Raw genomic sequence first — 20,703 nt, 5'->3', positions numbered from 1 at the left:
ATATACACAAACTCACCAACACATGTTCACAGACCCTCCCCCTCCACTACTAGGAGTAGTAGTTTCCCACTACTCTTGGTGACTTTGTACACACGAGTTTTTAGTTTGATGCCTTTTTTTATTTCCATAGTTATCCAAGGCTGGCTCTCCCCACCCTTACTGTCCTTGCTTATAACTGGAATATATTTTTGTCGAGCACCGTGAAAAATCTCTTTGAAAGTCTTCCACCATTCCTCAACCATCCCACCATGTAGCCAGTCTACACTCGCAAAATCCTCCCTCATCCCATTGTAGTCTCCATTGTTTAGGCATAATACACTGGTTTTAGATCGAACTATTGCACCCTCCATCTGTATGAGAAACTCAATCATACTGTGATCACCCCTTTCCAAGAGGGTCCCCAAGTACAAGATCTCTAATTTTACCTGTCTCATTGCTCAGGACCAGATTGAAGATAGCAAGTTCCCTTGTAGGTTCAGTAACATGCTGTTCAAAAACAGCTATCACACATGCTTTCTCTGAAGTCCTCTTCAAGACCGCCTTGACCAACTTGATTCACCCAATCTACGTGCAAGTTAAAGTCCCCCATGATAACTGCTGTTCCATTCTTACATGCCTCAGATATTTCTGTTTATTGCCTGTGTCGCTGTAATGTTATTACTCAGTGGCCGATAGACAACTCCCACCAGTGATTTCTTTCCCTTTACTATTCCTAATCTCTACCCAGATGGACTCCACATTCTGCTCCCTCAATCTTACATCATCTCTCTCTATCACCCTGATCCCATCCTTGATTAAGAGCACTGCCCCACCTTCCTGCCCATCCTTCTGTATTACCTGATATCCTTGGATATTTAATTCCCAATCCTCTCCACCCTGTAACCACATTTGTTTTGAATACAACAGGCATTCAGATAAAGTGATCTTACACTCATTGTACTTTTTAAAGTCTAGTAATCTTTTGCCCTCATCATCCCCCCGCCTCTTGCCTCCGAAGGGAGGATTTGCAGATGATGTGAGGGTGGGTGGAGCAGCAGATTGTGTTGAGGGAGCAGGGAGGCTGCAGATGGACTTGGACGGATGAGGAGAATGGACGAAGAAGTGGCAGGCGGAACACAGTCGAGGGAAGTGTACGGTCATGCACTTTGGTGGAAGGAGTAAAGGAGTAGACTAATTTCTAAACAGGGAGAAATTTCAAAGATCAGAGGAGCAAAGAGATTTGGGAGTGTTTGTGTAGGATTCCCGATAGGTTAACTTGTAGGTTGAGTCGGCGTTAAGGAAAACTGAAGCGATATTGGCATTAATTTCATGAGGACCGGAATATAGAAGTGGCGATGTACTGTGAGTAATTTTGGGCCTCCAATCTGAGAAAAGATGAGCTGGCATTGGAGAGGGTCCACAGGAGGCTCACAAGAATGATTCCAGGATGATCGTACAGTATGAGGCACGTCTGATGGCTCTGTGCCTGTGATCACGAGTTCAGAGAAATGAGTGGGGACCTCATTGAAACCTACTGAATGTTGAAAGGCCTGGATGGTGAGGATGTCTCCCTATGTGGGGGACTCGAGAATGAGAGGGCACAGCCTCAGAACAGAGATGAGGAGGAATTTCTTTATCCAGAGGGTGGTGAATCTGTGGAATTCATTGACACAAACAGCTGTGAGACCATCATTGGATGTATTTAAAGCAAAGGTTGATTGGTTTTTGATTAGTCAGGGTATCAATGATTACGGGGTGAAGGTAGGAGAATGGGGTTGACAGGGATAATAAATCAGCCATGATGGAATGGCAGAACAGACGCAATGGGCTGAATGGCCTGATTTTGCTTCATGTCTTGTGGTCTGTCTCTCGTTTTCCCTCCCCCTTTGGCTCTCCTTGTTTCCCCTCCCCCCTCGCCAATCAGAAACTCACTCTCCCTCCCTCTATCTTTCTCAGGACACCTTTCAGTTGCACACTCCTGGAGGTGGAGGCTGGGGTTCCCCTGAGGATGTGACGGGGACGCACGAAGTTCCTTCAGGATCCAAGCCAGCAAACCGTAGACCAGGTGCTGCTGTACTTCAGCACGGAAGTGTCTTTGAGTATAAACAAATGCAAGAGTCCGTGTGACCACTCACTCCTCAGTAACTCCTCCAGTCGAGAAGGGACAATGGTGACAAACACTGACATTTAATTTTAATTCAGTTTCTGTACCGTGTAGGTCAAAAATCACCGGATGTTAACTATCTTGTGAAGGAAAATGAAATGATTGTTACTCCAGATCTGATGCAGCAGAAAAAAAGATGAAGAACACAATCAAATTGTTAAAAGCACAAGTATAAATATGTAAGAGCTTTCTAAATACGTTGAAGTTTAATTGTCGTTCAGCCATACGTGAATCCAGCAAAACGAAACGGTGTTCCTCAGGGCCAAGTTCCAAACCACAGAACCAGCAGTCACACACAGCACAATATACGATATCAGCAAAGTACAGTCACACAGAATAAAGCACAGCCCAAGTCCCTGACTCCATGAATGTTGCAGCAGCCTGCGGTCAAACACGTACAGTTTCACTTCTACCGAGCAAAACCTGGGGCAGCTTGGGCACTGCACCGTACTGACTCCTGGGTGACTGTAAATGGGCGACACCACGGCATGAGGCCTGGCGCTCACTACAACCAAGGCCACGCACCTTCCCCGCCACCCGCCAATAAGTCAGAGAATTGGTTTGCAGCCTTCCACATTGACAATGTCCAACAGGGACTTGCGATCGCAAGAAAAGCGACTGAGATGATCACTGGCTGTCAGGCTGCACGCTGACTCCTCTGAAGCACTGATTATGTGTCACAGAGTGTCGCTGGGCTCAGGAGTGTCCGTACATACTGACGGACCGGAAATTATAAAGTCGTGGAGGGCTGGGTTTGTGGGTGGAGGTGTTGATCAGTCTTGCTGCTCGGGGAAAGTAACTGTTTTTGAGTCTGGTGTGGATGCTACGTCGCTTCCTCCCCCATGGGAGTGGGGCGAACAGTCCGTGAGCAGGGTATGAAACTATGTTGAATATCTTGGGGATGTGTATCTCCAGACAATCAAAGAAATTCTCCATCACCCATCCAAACAGTCAGACAGGCGATTCTGTGGACGCAGGAAAGAAACACGGATGGTAGTTTGCCTCCCAGGTGCCGAGATCACGTCCACGATATCCTGCAGTGGGAAGGAGAACAGCCAGAGGTCGTGGTACATATTGGTACCAATGACATGGGTAGGAAAAGGGAAGAGGTCCTGAAAACAGACTACAGGGAGTTAGGAAGGAAGTTGAGAAGCAGGACCTCAAAGGTAGTAATCTCGGGATTACTGCCTGTGCCACATGACAGTGAGAATAGGAATAGGATGAGGTGGAGGATAAATGCGTGGCTGAGGGATTGGAGCAGGGGGCAGGGATTCAGATTTCTGGATAATTGGGACCTCTTTTAGGGCAGGTGTGACCTGTACAAAGAGGACGGGTTGCACTTGAATCCCAGGGGGAACAATATCCTGGTGGGGAGGTTTGCTAAAGCTGCTGGGGAGAGTTTAAACTAGAATTGTTGGGGGGGGGGGGAACCAAACTGAAGAGACTGGGGAAGAGGCAGTTGGCTCACAAATAGAGAAAGCTTGTAGACAGTGTGTGAGGGAGGATAGGCAGGTGATAGAGAAGGGACGCGCTCAGACCGAAGGCGTGAGATGTGTCTATTTTAATGCAAGGAGTGTTGTGAACAAAGCGGATGAGCTTAGAGCGTGGATCAGTACTTGGAGCTATGATGTTGTGGCCATTACAGAGACTTGGATGGCTCAGGGACAGGAATGGTTACTTTGTGCCAGGCTTTAGATGTTTCAGAAAGGACAGGGAGGGAGGCAAAAGAGATGGGGGTGTGACACTGTTGATCAGAGATAGTGTCACAGCTGCAGAAAAGGTGGACGTAGTGGAGGGATTGTTTAGAGTCTCTGTGGGTGGAGGTTAGGAACTCTACTGTCAATAACTCTACTGTGTGTTTTTTATAGACCACCCACTAGTAACAGGGATATCGAGGAGCAGATAGGGAGACAGATTCTGGAAAGATGTAATAATAACAGGGTTGTTGTGGTGGGAGATTTTAATTTCCCAAATATTGATTGGCATGACCCTAGAGTGAGGGGTTTCTTAGATGTGTTCAGGAAGGTTTCCTGACAGAATATGTAGATAAGCCTACAAGAGGAGAGACTGTACTTGATCTGGTATTGGGAAATGAACCTGGTCAGGTGTCAGGTCTCTCAGTGGGAGAGCATTTTGGAGATAGTGATCACAATTCTATCTCCTTTACCATAGCATTGGAGAGGAATAGGAACAGACAAGTTAGGAAAGCGTTTATTTGGAGGAAGGGGAAATATGAGGCGATCAGGCAGGAACTTGGAAGCATAAATTGGGAACAGATGTTCTCAGGGAAATGTACGGCAGGAATGTGGCCAATGTTCAGAGGATATTTGCATGGGGTTCTGTATAGATACATTCCAATGAGATAGGGAAAGGATGGTAGGGTACAGGAACCGTGGTGCACAAAGGCTGTTGTAAATCAAGTCAAGAAGGAAAGAAGAGCTTACGAAAGGTTCAAAAAGCTAGGTAACGATAGAGATCTAGAAGATTATAAGGCTAGCAGGAAAGAGCTTAAGAAAAAAATTAGAGAGCCAGAAGGGGCCATGAGAAGGCCTTGGTGGGCAGGATTAAAGAAAACTCCAAGGCACTCTACATGTATGTGAAGAGCAAGAGGATAAGACGTGAGAGAGAAGGACCAATCAAGTGTGACAGTGGGAAAGTGTGTGTGGAAGCGGAGGAGATAGCAGACGTACTTAATGAACACTTTGCCCCATTATTCAGTATGGAAAAGGCTCTTGGTGATGATAGTGATAACTTGCAGCAGATTGAAAAACTTGAGCGTGTAGATATTAAGAAAGAGGATGTGCTGGAGCTTTTGAAAAACATCAAATTGGTTAAGTCACCAGGCGAGATGTACCCCAGGCTACAGTGGGAGGCGAGGGAGGAGATTGCTGAGCCTCTGGTGATGATCTTTGCATCATCAATGAGGATGGGAGAGGTTATCGAGGATTGGAGGGTTGCAGATGTTGTTCCCTTATTCAAGAAAGGGAGTAGAGACAGCCCAGGAAATTATAGACCAGTGAGTCTTACTTCAGTGGTTGGTAAGTTGTTGGAGAAGATTGTGAGAGGCAGGATTTATGAACATTTGGAGAGGTATAATATGATTAGAAATAATCAGCATAGCTTTGTAAAGGGCAGATCGTGCCTTACCAGCCTGATTGAATATTTTGAGGATGTGACTAAACACATTGATGAAGGAAGAGCAGTAGATGCAGTGTATATGGATTTCAGCAAGGCATTTGATAAGATATCCCATGCAGGGCTTATTGAGAAAGTAAAGAGGCATGGGATCCAAAGGGACATTGCTTTGTGGATCCAGAACTGGCTTGCCCACAGAAGGCAAAGAGTGGTTGTAGACCGGTCATATTCTGTATGGAGTTCAGTCACCAGTGGCAGATAGAGTTCAACCCAGACAAGTGTGAAGTGGTTCATTTTGGTAGGTCAAATATGATGGCAGAATATAGTATTAATGGTAAGACTCTTGGCAGTGTGGGGGATGAGAGGGATCTTGGGGTCCGAGTCTATAGGACACTCAAAGCAGCTGCGCAGGTTGACTCTGTGGTTAAGAAGGCGAACAGTGTATTGGCCTTAATCAATTGTGGAATTGAGTTTAGGGGCCAAGAGGTAATATTGCAGCTATATAGGACCCTGGTCAGACCCCACTTGGAGTACTGTGCTCAGTTCTGGTCACCTCACTACAGGAAGGATGTGGAAACCATAGAAGCGTGCAGAGATTTACAAGGATGTTGCCTGGATTGGGGAGCATGCCTTATGAGAATAGGTTGAGTGAACTCTGCCTTTATTTCTTGGAGTGATGGAGGATGAGAGGTGACCTGATAGAGGTGTATAAGATGATGAGAGGCATTGATCGTGTGGATAGAGGCTTTTTCCCAGGGCTGAAATGGCTAGCATGAGAGGGCACGGTTTTAAGGTGCTTGGAAGTAGGCACAGAGGAGATGTCAGGGGTAAGGTTTTTACGCAGAGTGGTGAGTGCGTGGAATGGGCTGCCGGTGGTGGTGGTGGAGGCTGATACGATAGGGTCTTTTAAGAGACTCCTGGACAAGGTACCTGGAGCTCAGAGAAATAGAGAGCTATGGGTAACCCTAGGTAATTTCTCAGGTAAGGACATGTTTGGCACAGCTTTGTGGGCCGAAGAGCCTGTATTGTGCTGTAGGTTTTCTATGTTTCTATGTAAACCTTATACCAAATTTAAAAATTCTCCATCACCCATCTGAACCTTGTATGGAATTTAAAAATTCTCCATCACCCATCTAAACCTAGCGAATTAAAAAAATTCTTCATCACCCATCCTAACCTTCTACCTCATTGGCTCTACGGCCACTAATCCTTACCAATGGGAAAGGATCATTTCTGTTCACCCCGCTATGGGCCATCCGAATCACCTCACCAGGGGCATGCTACGAGCACCCAGCAGTGGGGGCATCGGAACAACCCCACTAGGGGCCGTCACAATCACAGAATGTCCACCTCAGTTCAGTCTCCTTTTAATGTTCTGAATAAAAGATTAATAAATTCTGTTAATTTGATACTGACAAGTCTAAGGTGATTAAGTTTGGGAGGTCTGCGGGCGGAGGGAAAGGTGATTAATTTTGGGAGTTCTGGGTGGAGGGAAGGTGATTAATTTTGGGAGATCTGGGTGGAGGGGAAGGTGATTAATTTTCGGAGGTGTGGGCGGAGGGGAAGGTGATTAATTTTGGGAGGTCTGCGGGCAGAGGGGAAGGTGCTTCATTTTGGGAGGTCTGGCTGGAGGGAAGGTGATTAATTTTGGGAGATCTGGGTGGAGGGGAAGGTGATTAATTTTGGGAGGTGTGGGCGGAGGGGAAGGTGATTAATTTTGGGAGATCTGGGTGGAGGGGGAAGGTGATTGATTTTGGGAGGACTGTGTGGAGGGGAAGCTGATTAATTTTGGGTGTTCTGGGTGGAGGGAAGGTGATTAATTTTGGGAGATCTGGGCGGAGGGGAAGGTGATTAATTTTGGGAGGTCTGCGGGCAGAGGGGAAGGTGCTTCATTTTGGGAGGTCTGGCTGGAGGGAAGGTGATTAATTTTGGGAGATCTGGGTGGAGGGGAAGGTGATTAATTTTGGGAGGTGTGGGCGGAGGGGAAGGTGATTAATTTTGGGAGATCTGGGTGGAGGGGGAAGGTGATTGATTTTGGGAGGACTGTGTGGAGGGGAAGCTGATTAATTTTGGGTGTTCTGGGTGGAGGGAAGGTGATTAATTTTGGGAGGTGTGGGCGGAGGGGAAGGTGATTAATTTTGGGAGTTCTGGGTGGAGGGAAGGTGATTAATTTTGGGAGGTGTGAGCGGAGGGGAAGGTGATTAATTTTGGGAGGTGTGAGCGGAGGGGAAGGTGATTAATTTTGGGAGGTGTGGGCGGAGGGGAAGGTGATTAATTTTGGGAGTTCTGGGCGGAGGGGAAGGTGATTAATTTTGGGAGTTCTGGGTGGAGGGAAGGTGATTAATTTTGGGAGGTGTGGGCGGAGGGGAAGGTGATTAATTTTGGGAGTTCTGGGTGGAGGGAAGGTGATTAATTTTGGGAGGTGTGGGTGGAGGGGAAGGTGATTAATTTTGGGAGTTCTGGGTGGAGGGAAGGTGATTAATTTTGGGAGATCTGGGAGGAGGGGAAGGTGATTAATTTTGGGAGTTCTGGGCAGAGGGAAGGTGAATAATTTTAGGAGATCTGGGAGGAGGGGAAGGTGATTAATTTTGGGAGATCTGGGAGGAGGGGAAGGTGATTAATTTTGGGAGTTCTGGGTGGAGGGAAGGTGATTAATTTTGGGAGATCTGGGAGGAGGGGAAGGTGATTAATTTTGGGAGGTGTGGGCGGAGGGGAAGGTGATTAATTTTGGGAGTTCTGGGCGGAGGGGAAGGTGATTAATTTTGGGAGTTCTGGGTGGAGGGAAGGTGATTAATTTTGGGAGGTGTGGGCAGAGGGGAAGGTGATTAATTTTGGGAGGTGTGAGCGGAGGGGAAGGTGATTAATTTTGGGAGATCTGGGTGGAGGGGAAGCTGATTAATTTTGGGAGATCTGGGTGGAGGGGAAGCTGATTAATTTTGGGAGTTCTGGGCGGAGGGGAAGGTGATTAATTTTGGGAGGTGTGAGCGGAGGGGAAGGTGATTAATTTTGGGAGTTCTGGGCGGAGGGGAAGGTGATTAATTTTGGGAGTTCTGGGTGGAGGGAAGGTGATTAATTTTGGGAGGTGTGAGCGGAGGGGAAGGTGATTAATTTTGGGAGATCTGGGTGGAGGGGAAGCTGATTAATTTTGGGAGATCTGGGTGGAGGGGAAGCTGATTAATTTTGGGAGTTCTGGGCGGAGGGGAAGGTGATTAATTTTGGGAGTTCTGGGTGGAGGGAAGGTGATTAATTTTGGGAGGTGTGAGCGGAGGGGAAGGTGATTAATTTTGGGAGTTCTGGGTGGCGGGAAGGTGATTAATTTTGGGAGGTCTGGGCGGAGGGAAGGTGATTAATTTTGGGAGTTCTGGGTGGAGGGAAGGTGATTAATTTTGGGAGGTGTGGGCGGAGGGGAAGGTGATTAATTTTGGGAGGTGTGGGCGAAGGGGAAGGTGATTAATTTTGGGAGTTCTGGGTGGCGGGAAGGTGATTAATTTTGGGAGGTCTGGGCGGAGGGAAGGTGATTAATTTTGGGAGGTGTGGGCGGAGGGGAAGGTGATTAATTTTGGGAGGTGTGGGTGGAGGGGAAGGTGATCAGTTCTTACGTTTTACTGACGTTGAGTGTCAGGTTGTTGCTGCGGCACCATTCCACTAGTTGGCATATCTCACTCCTGTACGCCCACTCATAACCACCTGAGATTCTACAAACAATGGTTGTATCGTCAGCAAATTTATAGATGGTATTTGAGCTATACCTAGCCACACAGTCATGTATATAGAGAGTGGAGGAGTGGGCTAAGCACACACCCCTGTGTTGAGCCAGTGTTGATCATCAGCGAGGAGGATATGTTATCACCAATCCACACAGATTGTGGTCTTTTGGTTAAGAAGTCGAGGATCCAATTGCAGAGGGAGGTACAGAAGCCCAGGTTCTGCAACTTCTCAATCAGGATTGTGGGAATGATGGTATTAAATGCTGAGCTACAGTCGACGAACAGCATCCTGACATAGATGTTTGTGTTGTCCAGGTGGTCTATATCATGTGAAGAGCCATGGAGATTGTGTCTGCCGTTGACCTATTGTGGCGACAGGCAAATTGCAATGGGTCCATGTCCTTACTGAGGCAGGAGTTCAGTCTAGTCAAGATATAGGAGCAGAATTAGGCCATTTGGCCCATCAAGTCTGCTCTGCCATGTCATCATGGCTGATCCAATTTTCCTCTCATCCCCAATTTCAAAGAATTCCACAGATTCACTACTCTCTGGCTAAAGACACTTCCCTCATCTATGTTCTAAAAGGACACCTCTCTATTCTCTGGCTGTGTCCTCTGGTCTTAGATTCTCCCACCATAGGAAACATCCTCTCCATTAGGTTAATTAGGTCACAAATGGAGAATTATGTACAATTCTGGTCACCAGACTCTCAAGGATGTGGCTGTGTTGGAGGTTGTGCAGAGGAGGTTCGCCATGGTTTTATCTGGGACCTTTCAAGAGGACTAGGGTTGGGAGGTTTGCGTGCCTCAGTGACCCGGAGAGCTGTGTTGGCTGGAGTCAGGGCTTTGGCTCTTGGTAGGGTCACCCATGCCGAACAGGTCAAAGGGTAGAGGCCAGACTAAGAGTGGTCCACCAGTCCTTTGGGTTCGGGGGTTCAGCTCAGGGCTGTTACAGAAACAGCAATGAAGACTCCTTCTACATCTGAGTGTAACTGTATTCCTGAATCTCCAGCCTGGCATGTCTGATGGTGGAGAAAACCGAGAGGAAGCTACTGACACGATGAAGGAAGCCTGGAACACTGCCGGAGGTGGAGGACCATTATTGCTGCCCCAAACGCCACTGGCGGAACGAGAAGTTGCCTGGTTTGGAGAACTTCGGTTATGAGGAGAAATGGGGGAGGTTGGGCTTGTTGAAAACGGCTGAGGTAAGTCCTGATAAGATTATGAGAGGCATAAGTAGGACAGTTTGTCCGAATCCTTTCCCTAAGGATATAGGCTTAAGATGAGAGGAGGGAATTTTGGAGGATTTTTGCGGGTAATTTTTTTTCACAGGAAGAGGGTTTGATACCTGGATCACAGCAGGAAGTGAACTATGGTTAACACAGACTAAATGCTGGGGGATCTCAGCAGGTCGGATGGTATCTATGGAAGGGAATAAATGGTTGACATTTTGAGCTGAGACCTTCACCAGGTTTCTGGTCTCCGTGGCATCTCTCGTGTTAATGAATAGGGTTAGGACAGACATTCAGAGTACGTAGGCAAGGCACAGAGGGTACAGTCCTGAGGTGGGGAAATAGAATTAGTGTACATGTGCCATGCCATATGACGTGGGTGATCATACTCTATCCATGACCTTGATTGTTCTTGGCAAATTTTTCTACAGAAATAGTTTGCCATTGCCTTCTTCTGGGCAGTGTCTTTACAAGGCCAGTGATCCCAACCATTATCAGTACTCCTCAGAGATTGTCTGTCTGGTGTCGGTGGTCACATAACCAGGATTGTGATCTGCACCAGCTGCTCGTACGACCGTCCACCACCTGCTCCCATGGCTTCACGTCACCCTGATCAGGGGGTGGGGGGGCAAGGGTGATCTGCAGGCAAGTGGAGGGAAGGAGTGTCTTACACCTCCTTTGGTAGAGACTATCCCCAACCTGTCACCCATGTACGGGGGGGCTAGGTCAGTATGGTTGTGAGGGGCCAAAGGGCCTGTTTCTGTGCTGTTCAGCTCTACACAGTGGCCGCTTCATTAGGTCCAGAGGTGGAACCTCGTGTGGTCTTCGCTGCTGTAGCCCATCCACTTCAAGGTTCGATGTGTTGTGCATTCAGAGATGCTCTCCTGCACACCAGTGTTGTAACACGTGGTTATTTGAGTTGCTGTCACCTTCCTGTCAGCTGGAACCAGTCCGGCCATTCTCCTCTGACCTCTCTCGTTAACAAGGCATTTTCACCCACAGAACTGCCGCTCACTGGATTCTTTTTGTTTTTCACACCATTCTCCATAAACTCTAGAGACAGTTGTGTATGAAAATCCCAGGAGATCAGCAGTTTGAGGTACTCAAACCACCCTGTCTGGCACCAACAACCAACAGTCAGTCACTTCGATCACGTTTCTCCCCACTCTGATGTTTGGTCTGAACAACAACTGAACCTCTTCACCATGTCTGCATGCTTCTATGCATTAGGGTTGCTGCCACGTGATTGGCTGATTAGATATTTGTATTAATGGCTGCCAGTGACTAATGGTGTTCTGCAGGGGTCAGTGTTGGGACCACTTATTTTAATTCTGTATATCAGTGATTTAGATGATAAAATAGATGGCTTTGTTGCCAAGTTTGCAGATGATTTGGAGATTGGTGGAGGGACAGGTAGTGTTGAGGAAACAGGAAGGATGCAGAAGGACTTAGACAGATTAGGAGAATGGGCAAGAAAGTGGAAAATGAAATACAGTGTTGGAAAAGTATGATCATGCACTTTGATAGTAGAAATAAATGTGTGGACTATTTTCTAAGCGGGGAGAAAATCCAGGAATCTGAGATGCAAAGGGTCTTGGAAGTCCTTGTGCGGAACACCCTAAAGGTTAACTTGCAGGTCGAGTCGGTGCTGAGGAAGGCAAATGCAATGTTAGCATTCATTTCAAGAGGTCTAGAATACAAGAGCAGGGATGTGATGCTGAGGGTTTATAAGGCACTGGTGAGGCCTCACCTTGAGTATTGTGAACAGTTTTGAGCCCCTCATCTTAGAAAAGATGTGCTGGCTTTGGAGAGGGTCCAGAGGAGAAACATAAGGATGATTCCAGGAATGAAAGGGTTATCATATGAGGAATGTCTCGTGGCTCTGGGAGTGTACTCACTGGAATTTAGAAGGATGGGGGGGGGGTGGTCTCATTGAAACCTTTCGAATGTTGAAAGGCCTAGACAGAGTTGATGTGGAAAGGATGTTTCCCATGGTGGGGGAGTCTAGGACAAGAGGGCACAGCCTCAGGATAGAGAGGCGCCCTTTCAAAACAGAGATGCGGAGAAATTTCTTTAGCCAGAGGGTGGTGAATTTGTGGAATTTGTTGCCACGTGCAGCTGTGAAGGCCAGGTCATTGGGTGTATTTAAGGTAGAGATTGATAGGTTCTTGACTGGACATGGTATCAATGGTTACAGGGGTAAGGCTGGGGAGTAGGGCTGAGAAGGAGGCAAAAAATATCAGCCGGGATTGAATGGCGGAGCAGACTCGATGGGCCAAATGGCCTAATTCTGCTCCTATGTCTTATGGTCTTAATGAGGAAGTGTTCAGATGTACCTAGTAAAGTGGCCACTGAGTGTATCTCCCTGTGAAAGAACTCCCAGACGGGAGTGTCACTCCTCATAACAAGAATTCCTGACACCATTCTGGTGATTCTCTGCACCCCTGTGGGTTTTGCCACATCTTTCCTGCAGTGGGACAGTGACCAGAGGTCTGTATGACCATAAGCCAGAGGATCACAATCAGGCCACTCAGCCCATTGAGGCTGCTCCACCATCCCATCATGGCTGATTTATTATGCCTCTCCACCCCATTCTCCTGCCTTCTTGACACCATGTCTGATCAAGAACCCATCAACCTCCACTTTAAAGATGCTCAATAACTTGACCTCCATGTGGCAGCGAATTCTACAGATTCACCACCCTCTGGCTAAAGACATTCCTCCTCATCTCTGTTCTAAATGGATGTCCCTCTAATCTAAAGCTGTGCCCTCTGGTCCTTGTCTCCCCCACTACAGGAAACATCCTTTCCAAATCCATTCTATCAAAAAAGTTCTTTTCAAAAAGATTCTATGAGGTCCCCCCTCATTGTTCTAAACTCCAGTGAGTACAGGCCCAGAGCCACCAAATAGTCATCAAACATTAACCCTTTCATTCCCAGTATTCTTTTGAACCTCCTTTGGACTCTCTCCAATGCCAGCACATCCTTTCTCAGATTAAGGGCCCAAAACTGATCACAATACTCCAAATGAAGCTTGACCAATGTTTTATAAAACAGAACATGCTGTGGTCTAACTAGTGTTTTGCTCTTTTTCCTGGATTCTGTGTCTCAGCCAGTAACCCTATAACCCTTATCTACCTGTTCTATGAACACACATTGGACGTTAATCTTTCTTTAGGTTTTACAGGTCCTCCCCAAGTTTCAGCTGGCTTCTGTCCTTGTGAACTAATCATAAAACGGACAGTTCTCAAGTCTGAAATGTGGCCACAAACCAAATTCCCACAAGGCATCAGCTGGCAATTCCATCCCTCTGCTCTCCCACTCCTCAAAGTCAAAGTTTAATGTCATCTACACAAGTCCATGTCTGCACAAGTGCAATGAAAAACTTAACTTGCCACGGCATCGCAGGCACAGAGCACCATATACAAAAAAAATAAAGTTCAACTTTAAGTATTCAACCAGCCAATCGAAACAGAGTTCCTCTGGACCCAAGGTGCAAAACACATTACTAACAGCACATTGCACTACTAGCACATATTGTTACAAATTTTGAAAAACGTACGATCACAAAGGAAAAAAAATAACATAGCCCAAGTCCCTGAGCGGTATGGCGGTAGATTGATGGTAAGTTGTCCTGGTCCAGTTTGTTCTTCCACCAAGTGAACACCGGAGGGAAGCACTGAGCAAAGACCGGGGAGCAGCAATGAGCGAACACCGGAGGGCAGCACTGAGCGAAGACTGGGGAGGAGCACTGAGCGAACACTGGAGAGCAGCACTAAGCAAACACCGGAGGGCAGCACTGAGCGAACACCGGAGAGCAGCACTGAGCGAACACCGGAGGGCAGCACTGAGCGAAGACCAGGGAGGAGCACTGAGCGAACACTGGAGAGCAGCACTGAGTGAACACTGGAGGGCAGCACTGAGCGAAGACCAGGGAGGAGAACTGAGCGAACACTGGAGTGCAGAACTGAGCGAACACCGGAGAGCAGCACTGAGCGAACACCGGAGAGCAGCACTGAGCGAACACCGGAGAGCAGCACTGAACGAACACCGGAGGGCAGCACTGAGTGAACACCGGAGTGCAGCACTGAGCGAAGACCGGAGAGCAGCACTGAGCGAACACCGGAGAGCAGCACTGAGTGAACACCGGAGAGCAGCACTGACTGAACTCCGTGGGGCAGCACTGAGCGAACACCGGGGGGGGGGGGGGGGGGCAGAACTGAGCGATCACCGGAGAGCAGCACGGAGCGAACACCAGAGAGCAGCACGGAGCGAACACCGGAGAGCAGCACTGAGCGAACACCGGAGAGCAGCACTGAGTGAACACCGGAGAGCAGCACTGAGCGAACACCGGAGAGCAGCACTGAGTGAACACCGGAGAGCAGCACAGAGCGAACACCGGTGAGCAGAACTGAGCGAACACTGGAGAGCAGAACTGAGCGAACACCGGAGAGCAGCACTGAACGAACACCGGAGAGCAGAACTGAGGGAACACCGGAGGGCAGCACTGAGCGAATACCGGAGGGCAGCACTCAGTGAACACCGGAGTGCAGCACTGAATGAACACCGGAGAGCAGCACTGAGTGAACACCGGAGGGCAGCACTGAGCGAACACCGGAGAGCAGCACTGAGCGAACACCGGAGAGCAGCACTGAGCGAACACCGGGGGGCAGCACTGAGTGAACACCGGAGGGCAGCACTGAGGGAACACCGGGGGGCAGCACTGAGCGAACACCGGGGGGCAGCACTGAGCGAACACCGGGGGGCAGCACTGAGTGAACACCGGAGAGCAGCACTGAGCGAACACCAGGGGGCAGCACTGAGTGAACACCGGAGAGCAGCACTGAGTGAACACCGGAGAGCAGCACTGAGCGAACACCGGAGAGCAGCACTGAGTGAACACCGGAGGGCAGCACTGAGCGAACACCGGCGGGGGGGCAGAACTGAGTGAACACCGGAGGGCAGCACTGAGCGAACACCGGAGAGCAGCACTGAGCGAACACCGGAGAGCAGCACTGAGTGAACACCGGGGGGCAGCACTGAGTGAACACCGGAGGGCAGCACTGAGGGAACACCGGGGGGCAGCACTGAGCGAACACTGGGGGGCAGCACTGAGCGAACACCGGAGAGCAGCACTGAGCGAACACCGGAGAGCAGCACTGAGTGAACACCGGAGAGCAGCACTGAGTGAACACCGGAGGGGGGAGGGGGCAGAACTGAGCGAACACCAGGGGGGGGCAGAACTGAGCGAACACCGGAGAGCAGCACTGAGCGAACACCGGAGGGCAGCACTGAGCGAACACCGGAGTCCAGCACTGAATGAACACCGGAGAGCAGCACTGAGTGAACACCGGAGGGCAGCACTGAGCGAACACCGGAGAGCAGCACTGAGTGAACACCGGGGGGGGGGGGGGGGCAGAACTGAGCGAACACCGGAGGGCAGCACTGAGCGAACACCGGAGTGCAGCACTGAATGAACACCGGAGAGCAGCACTGAGTGAACACCGGAGTGCAGCACTGAGTGAACACCGGAGGGCAGCACTGAGCGAACACCGGGGGGGGGGGGGGGCAGAACTGAGCGAACACCGGAGGGCAGCACTGAGCGAATACCGGAGGGCAGCACTCAGTGAACACAGGAGTGCAGCACTGAGTGAACACCGGGGGGCAGCACTGAGTGAACACCGGGGGGCAGCACTGAGTGAACACCGGAGGGCAGCACTGAGCGAACACCGGAGGGCAGCACTGAGCGAACACCGGGGGGGGGGGGGGGGGGGCAGAACTGAGCGAACACCGGAGGGCAGCACTGAGCGAACACCGGAGAGCAGCACTGAATGAACACTGGAGAGCAGCACTGAACGAACACCGGAGGGCAGCACTGAGCGAACACCGGAGGGCAGCACTGAGCGAACACCGGAGAGCAGCACTGAGCGAACACCGGAGAGCAGCACTGAGTGAACACCGGAGAGCAGCACTGAGTGAACACCGGAGGTCAGCACTGAGTGAACACCGGAGAGCAGAACTGAACGAACACCGGAGAGCAGCACTGAATGAACACTGGAGAGCAGCACTGAACGAACACCGGAGGGCAGCACTGAGCGAACACCGGAGGGCAGCACTGAGCGAACACCGGAGAGCAGCACTGAGTGAACACCGGAGGGCAGCACTGAGCGAACACCGGAGAGCAGCACTGAGTGAACACCGGAGGTCAGCACTGAGTGAACACCGGAGAGCAGCACTGAGTGAACACCGGAGAGCAGCACTGAGCGAACACCGGAGAGCAGCACTGAGCGAACACCGGGGGGCAGCACTGAGTGAACACCGGAGGGCAGCACTGAGGGAACACCGGGGGGCAGCACTGAGCGAACACCGGGGGGCAGCACTGAGTGAACACCGGAGAGCAGCACTGAGCGAACACCAGGGGGCAGCACTGAGTGAACACCGGAGAGCAGCACTGAGTGAACACCGGAGAGCAGCACTGAGCGAACACCGGAGAGCAGCACTGAGTGAACACCGGAGGGCAGCACTGAGCGAACACCGGCGGGGGGGCAGAACTGAGTGAACACCGGAGGGCAGCACTGAGCGAACACCGGAGAGCAGCACTGAGCGAACACCGGAGAGCAGCACTGAGTGAACACCGGGGGGCAGCACTGAGTGAACACCGGAGGGCAGCACTGAGGGAACACCGGGGGGGCAGCACTGAGCGAACACTGGGGGGCAGCACTGAGCGAACACCGGAGAGCAGCACTGAGCGAACACCGGAGAGCAGCACTGAGTGAACACCGGAGAGCAGCACTGAGTGAACACCGGAGGGGGGAGGGGGCAGAACTGAGCGAACACCAGGGGGGGGCAGAACTGAGCGAACACCGGAGAGCAGCACTGAGCGAACACCGGAGGGCAGCACTGAGCGAACACCGGAGTCCAGCACTGAATGAACACCGGAGAGCAGCACTGAGTGAACACCGGAGGGCAGCACTGAGCGAACACCGGAGAGCAGCACTGAGTGAACACCGGGGGGGGGGGGGGGGCAGAACTGAGCGAACACCGGAGGGCAGCACTGAGCGAACACCGGGGGGGGGGGGGCAGAACTGAGCGAACACCGGAGGGCAGCACTGAGCGAATACCGGAGGGCAGCACTCAGTGAACACAGGAGTGCAGCACTGAGTGAACACCGGGGGGCAGCACTGAGTGAACACCGGGGGGCAGCACTGAGTGAACACCGGAGGGCAGCACTGAGCGAACACCGGAGGGCAGCACTGAGCGAACACCGGGGGGGGGGGGGGGGCAGAACTGCGAACACCGGAGGGCAGCACTGAGCGAACACCGGAGAGCAGCACTGAATGAACACTGGAGAGCAGCACTGAACGAACACCGGAGGGCAGCACTGAGCGAACACCGGAGGGCAGCACTGAGCGAACACCGGAGAGCAGCACTGAGTGAACACCGGAGGGCAGCACTGAGCGAACACCGGAGAGCAGCACTGAGTGAACACCGGAGAGCAGCACTGAGTGAACACCGGAGGTCAGCACTGAGTGAACACCGGAGAGCAGAACTGAACGAACACCGGAGAGCAGCACTGAGTGAACTTTAAGTATTCAACCAGCCAATCGAAACAGAGTTCCTCTGGACCCAAGGTGCAAAACACATTACTAATAGCACATTGCACTACTAGCACATATTGTTACAAATTTTGAAAAACGTACGATCACAAAGGAAAAAAATAACATAGCCCAAGTCCCTGAGCGGTATGGCTGTAGATTGATGGTAAGTTGTCCTGGTCCAGTTTGTTCTTCCACCAAGTGAACACCGGAGGGAAGCACTGAGCAAAGACCGGGGGCAGCACTGAGCGAAGACTGGGGAGGATCACTGAGCGAACACCGGAGGGCAGCACTGAGCGAACACCGGAGAGCAGCACTGAGCGAACACCGGAGGGCAGCACTGAGCGAACACCGGAGAGCAGCACTGAGCGAACACCGGAGAGCAGCACTGAGCGAACACTGGAGGGCAGCACTGAGCGAACACTGGAAAGCAGCACTGAGTGAACACCGGAGGGCAGCACTGAGCGAACACCGGAGGGCAGCACTGAGCGAAAACCGGAGGGCAGCACTGAGTGAACACCGGGGGGCAGCACTGAGCGAACACCGGAGAGCAGCACTGAGCGAAGACCGGAGGGCAGCACTGAGTGAACACCGGAGAGCAGAACTGAGCGAACACCGGAGAGCAGCACTGAGCGAACACCGGAGAGCAGCACTGAGCGAACACCGGAGAGCAGAACTGAGCGAACACTGGAGAGCAGAACTGAGCGAACACCGGAGAGCAGCACTGAGCGAACACCGGAGAGCAGCACTGAGCGAACACCGGAGAGCAGCACTGAGCGAACACCGGAGAGCAGCACTGAGCGAACACCGGAGAGCAGAACTGAGCGAACACTGGAGAGCAGAACTGAGCGAACACCGGAGAGCAGCACTGAGCGAACACCGGAGAGCAGCACCGAGCGAACACCGGAGAGCAGCACTGAGCGAACACCGGAGAGCAGAACTGAGCGAACACTGGAGAGCAGAACTGAGCGAACACCGGAGAGCAGCACTGAGCGAACACCGGAGAGCAGAACTGAGCGAACACTGGAGAGCAGAACTGAGCGAACACCGGAGAGCAGCACTGAGCGAACACCGGAGAGCAGCACTGAGCGAACACCGGAGAGCAGAACTGAGCGAACACTGGAGAGCAGCACTGAACGAACACCGGAGTGCAGCACTGAGCGAACACCAGAGAGCAGCACTGAACGAACACCGGAGTGCAGCACTGAGCGAACACCGGAGAGCAGAACTGAGCGAACACCGGAGAGCAGAACTGAGCGAACAGCGGAGAGCAGCACTGAGCGAACACCGGAGAGCAGCACTGAGCGAACACCGGAGAGCAGAACTGAGCGAACACTGGAGAGCAGCACTGAACGAACACCGGAGTGCAGCACTGAGCGAACACCAGAGAGCAGCACTGAACGAACACCGGAGTGCAGCACTGAGCGAACACCGGAGAGCAGAACTGAGCGAACACCGGAGAGCAGCACTGAGCGAACACCGGAGAGCAGCACTGAACGAACACCGGAGTGCAGCACTGAGCGAAGACCGGGGGAACAGCACTGAGTGAACACTGGAGAGCAGCACTGAGCGAAGACCGGGGGGGGGGGCAGAACTGAGCGAACACCGGAGAGCAGCACTGAGCGAACACCGGAGAGCAGCACTGAGCGAACACCGGAGGGCAGCACTGAACGAACACCGGAGAGTAGCACCGAGTGAACACCGGAGAGCAGCACGGAGCGAACACCGGAGAGCAGCACGGAGCGAACACCGGAGAGCAGCACTGAGCGAACACTGGAGAGCAGCACTGAGTGAACACTGGGGGGCAGCACTGAGTGAACACTGGAGGGTAGCACTGAGCGAACACCGGAGAGCAGCACTGAACAAACACCGGAGTGCAGCACTGAGCGAAGACCGGGGGAACAGCACTGAGTGAACACTGGAGAGCAGCACTGAGCGAAGACCGGGGGGGGGGGGGCAGAACTGAGCGAACACCGGAGAGCAGCACTGAGCGAACACCGGAGGGCAGCACTGAACGAACACCGGAGAGTAGCACCGAGTGAACACCGGAGAGCAGCACCGAGCGAACACCGGAGAGCAGAACTGAGTGAACACTGGAGAGCAGCACTGAACGAACACTGGAGTGCCACACTGAGCGAACACCAGAGAGCAGCACTGAACGAACACCGGAGAGCAGCACTGAGCGAAGACCGGGGGGGGGGGGGGGGGGCAGAACTGAGCGAACACCGGAGAGCAGCACTGAGTGAACACCGGAGGGCAGCACTGAACGAACACCGGAGAGCAGCACCGAGCGAACACCGGAGAGCAGCACGGAGCGAACACCGGAGAGCAGCACTGAGCGAACACCGGAGAGCAGCACTGAGTGAACACTGGGGGGCAGCACTGAGTGAACACCGGAGGGCAGCACTGAGCGAACACCGGAGAGCAGAACTGAGCGAACACCGGAGAGCAGAACTGAGCGAACACTGGAGAGCAGCACTGAGCGAACACCGGAGGGCAGCACTGAGCGAACACCGGAGAGCAGAACTGAGCGAACACTGGAGAGCAGCACTGAACGAACACCGGAGTGCAGCACTGAGCGAACACCAGAGAGCAGCACTGAACGAACACCGGAGTGCAGCACTGAGCGAACACCGGAGAGCAGAACTGAGCGAACACCGGAGAGCAGCACTGAGCGAACACCGGAGAGCAGCACTGAACGAACACCGGAGTGCAGCACTGAGCGAAGACCGGGGGAACAGCACTGAGTGAACACCGGAGAGCAGCACTGAGCGAACACCGGAGAGCAGCACTGAGCGAACACCGGAGGGCAGAACTGAGCGAACACCGGAGGGCAGCACTGAGCGAAGACCAGAAGTCAGTACCAATGGGAGGGGCCAGGCCCCAATCCAGT

The 20,703-nt window shown here is 51.8% G+C and overlaps 1 protein-coding gene across 3 annotated transcripts in view; it reads left to right on the top strand.

Moving 5' to 3' along the window:
* oplah (5-oxoprolinase, ATP-hydrolysing) overlaps positions 1-6,687 on the top strand; it is a 115,682-nt gene extending 108,995 nt beyond the window's left edge. For all 3 annotated transcript variants that reach the window (XM_073055166.1, XM_073055167.1, XM_073055168.1), the window contains exon 27: positions 1,936-6,687. In XM_073055166.1, the coding sequence (XP_072911267.1) occupies positions 1,936-2,106 (171 nt within the window). In that variant the 3' untranslated portion in view covers positions 2,107-6,687. The remainder of the gene's footprint in view (positions 1-1,935) is intronic.
* Positions 6,688-20,703: the final 14,016 nt, after the last annotated feature.

Source organism: Hemitrygon akajei, chromosome 8, assembly GCF_048418815.1.
Source record: "Hemitrygon akajei chromosome 8, sHemAka1.3, whole genome shotgun sequence".
NCBI classification, from domain to species: Eukaryota; Metazoa; Chordata; class Chondrichthyes; order Myliobatiformes; family Dasyatidae; genus Hemitrygon; species Hemitrygon akajei.
This window is presented reverse-complemented; position numbering and strand designations above follow the sequence as displayed.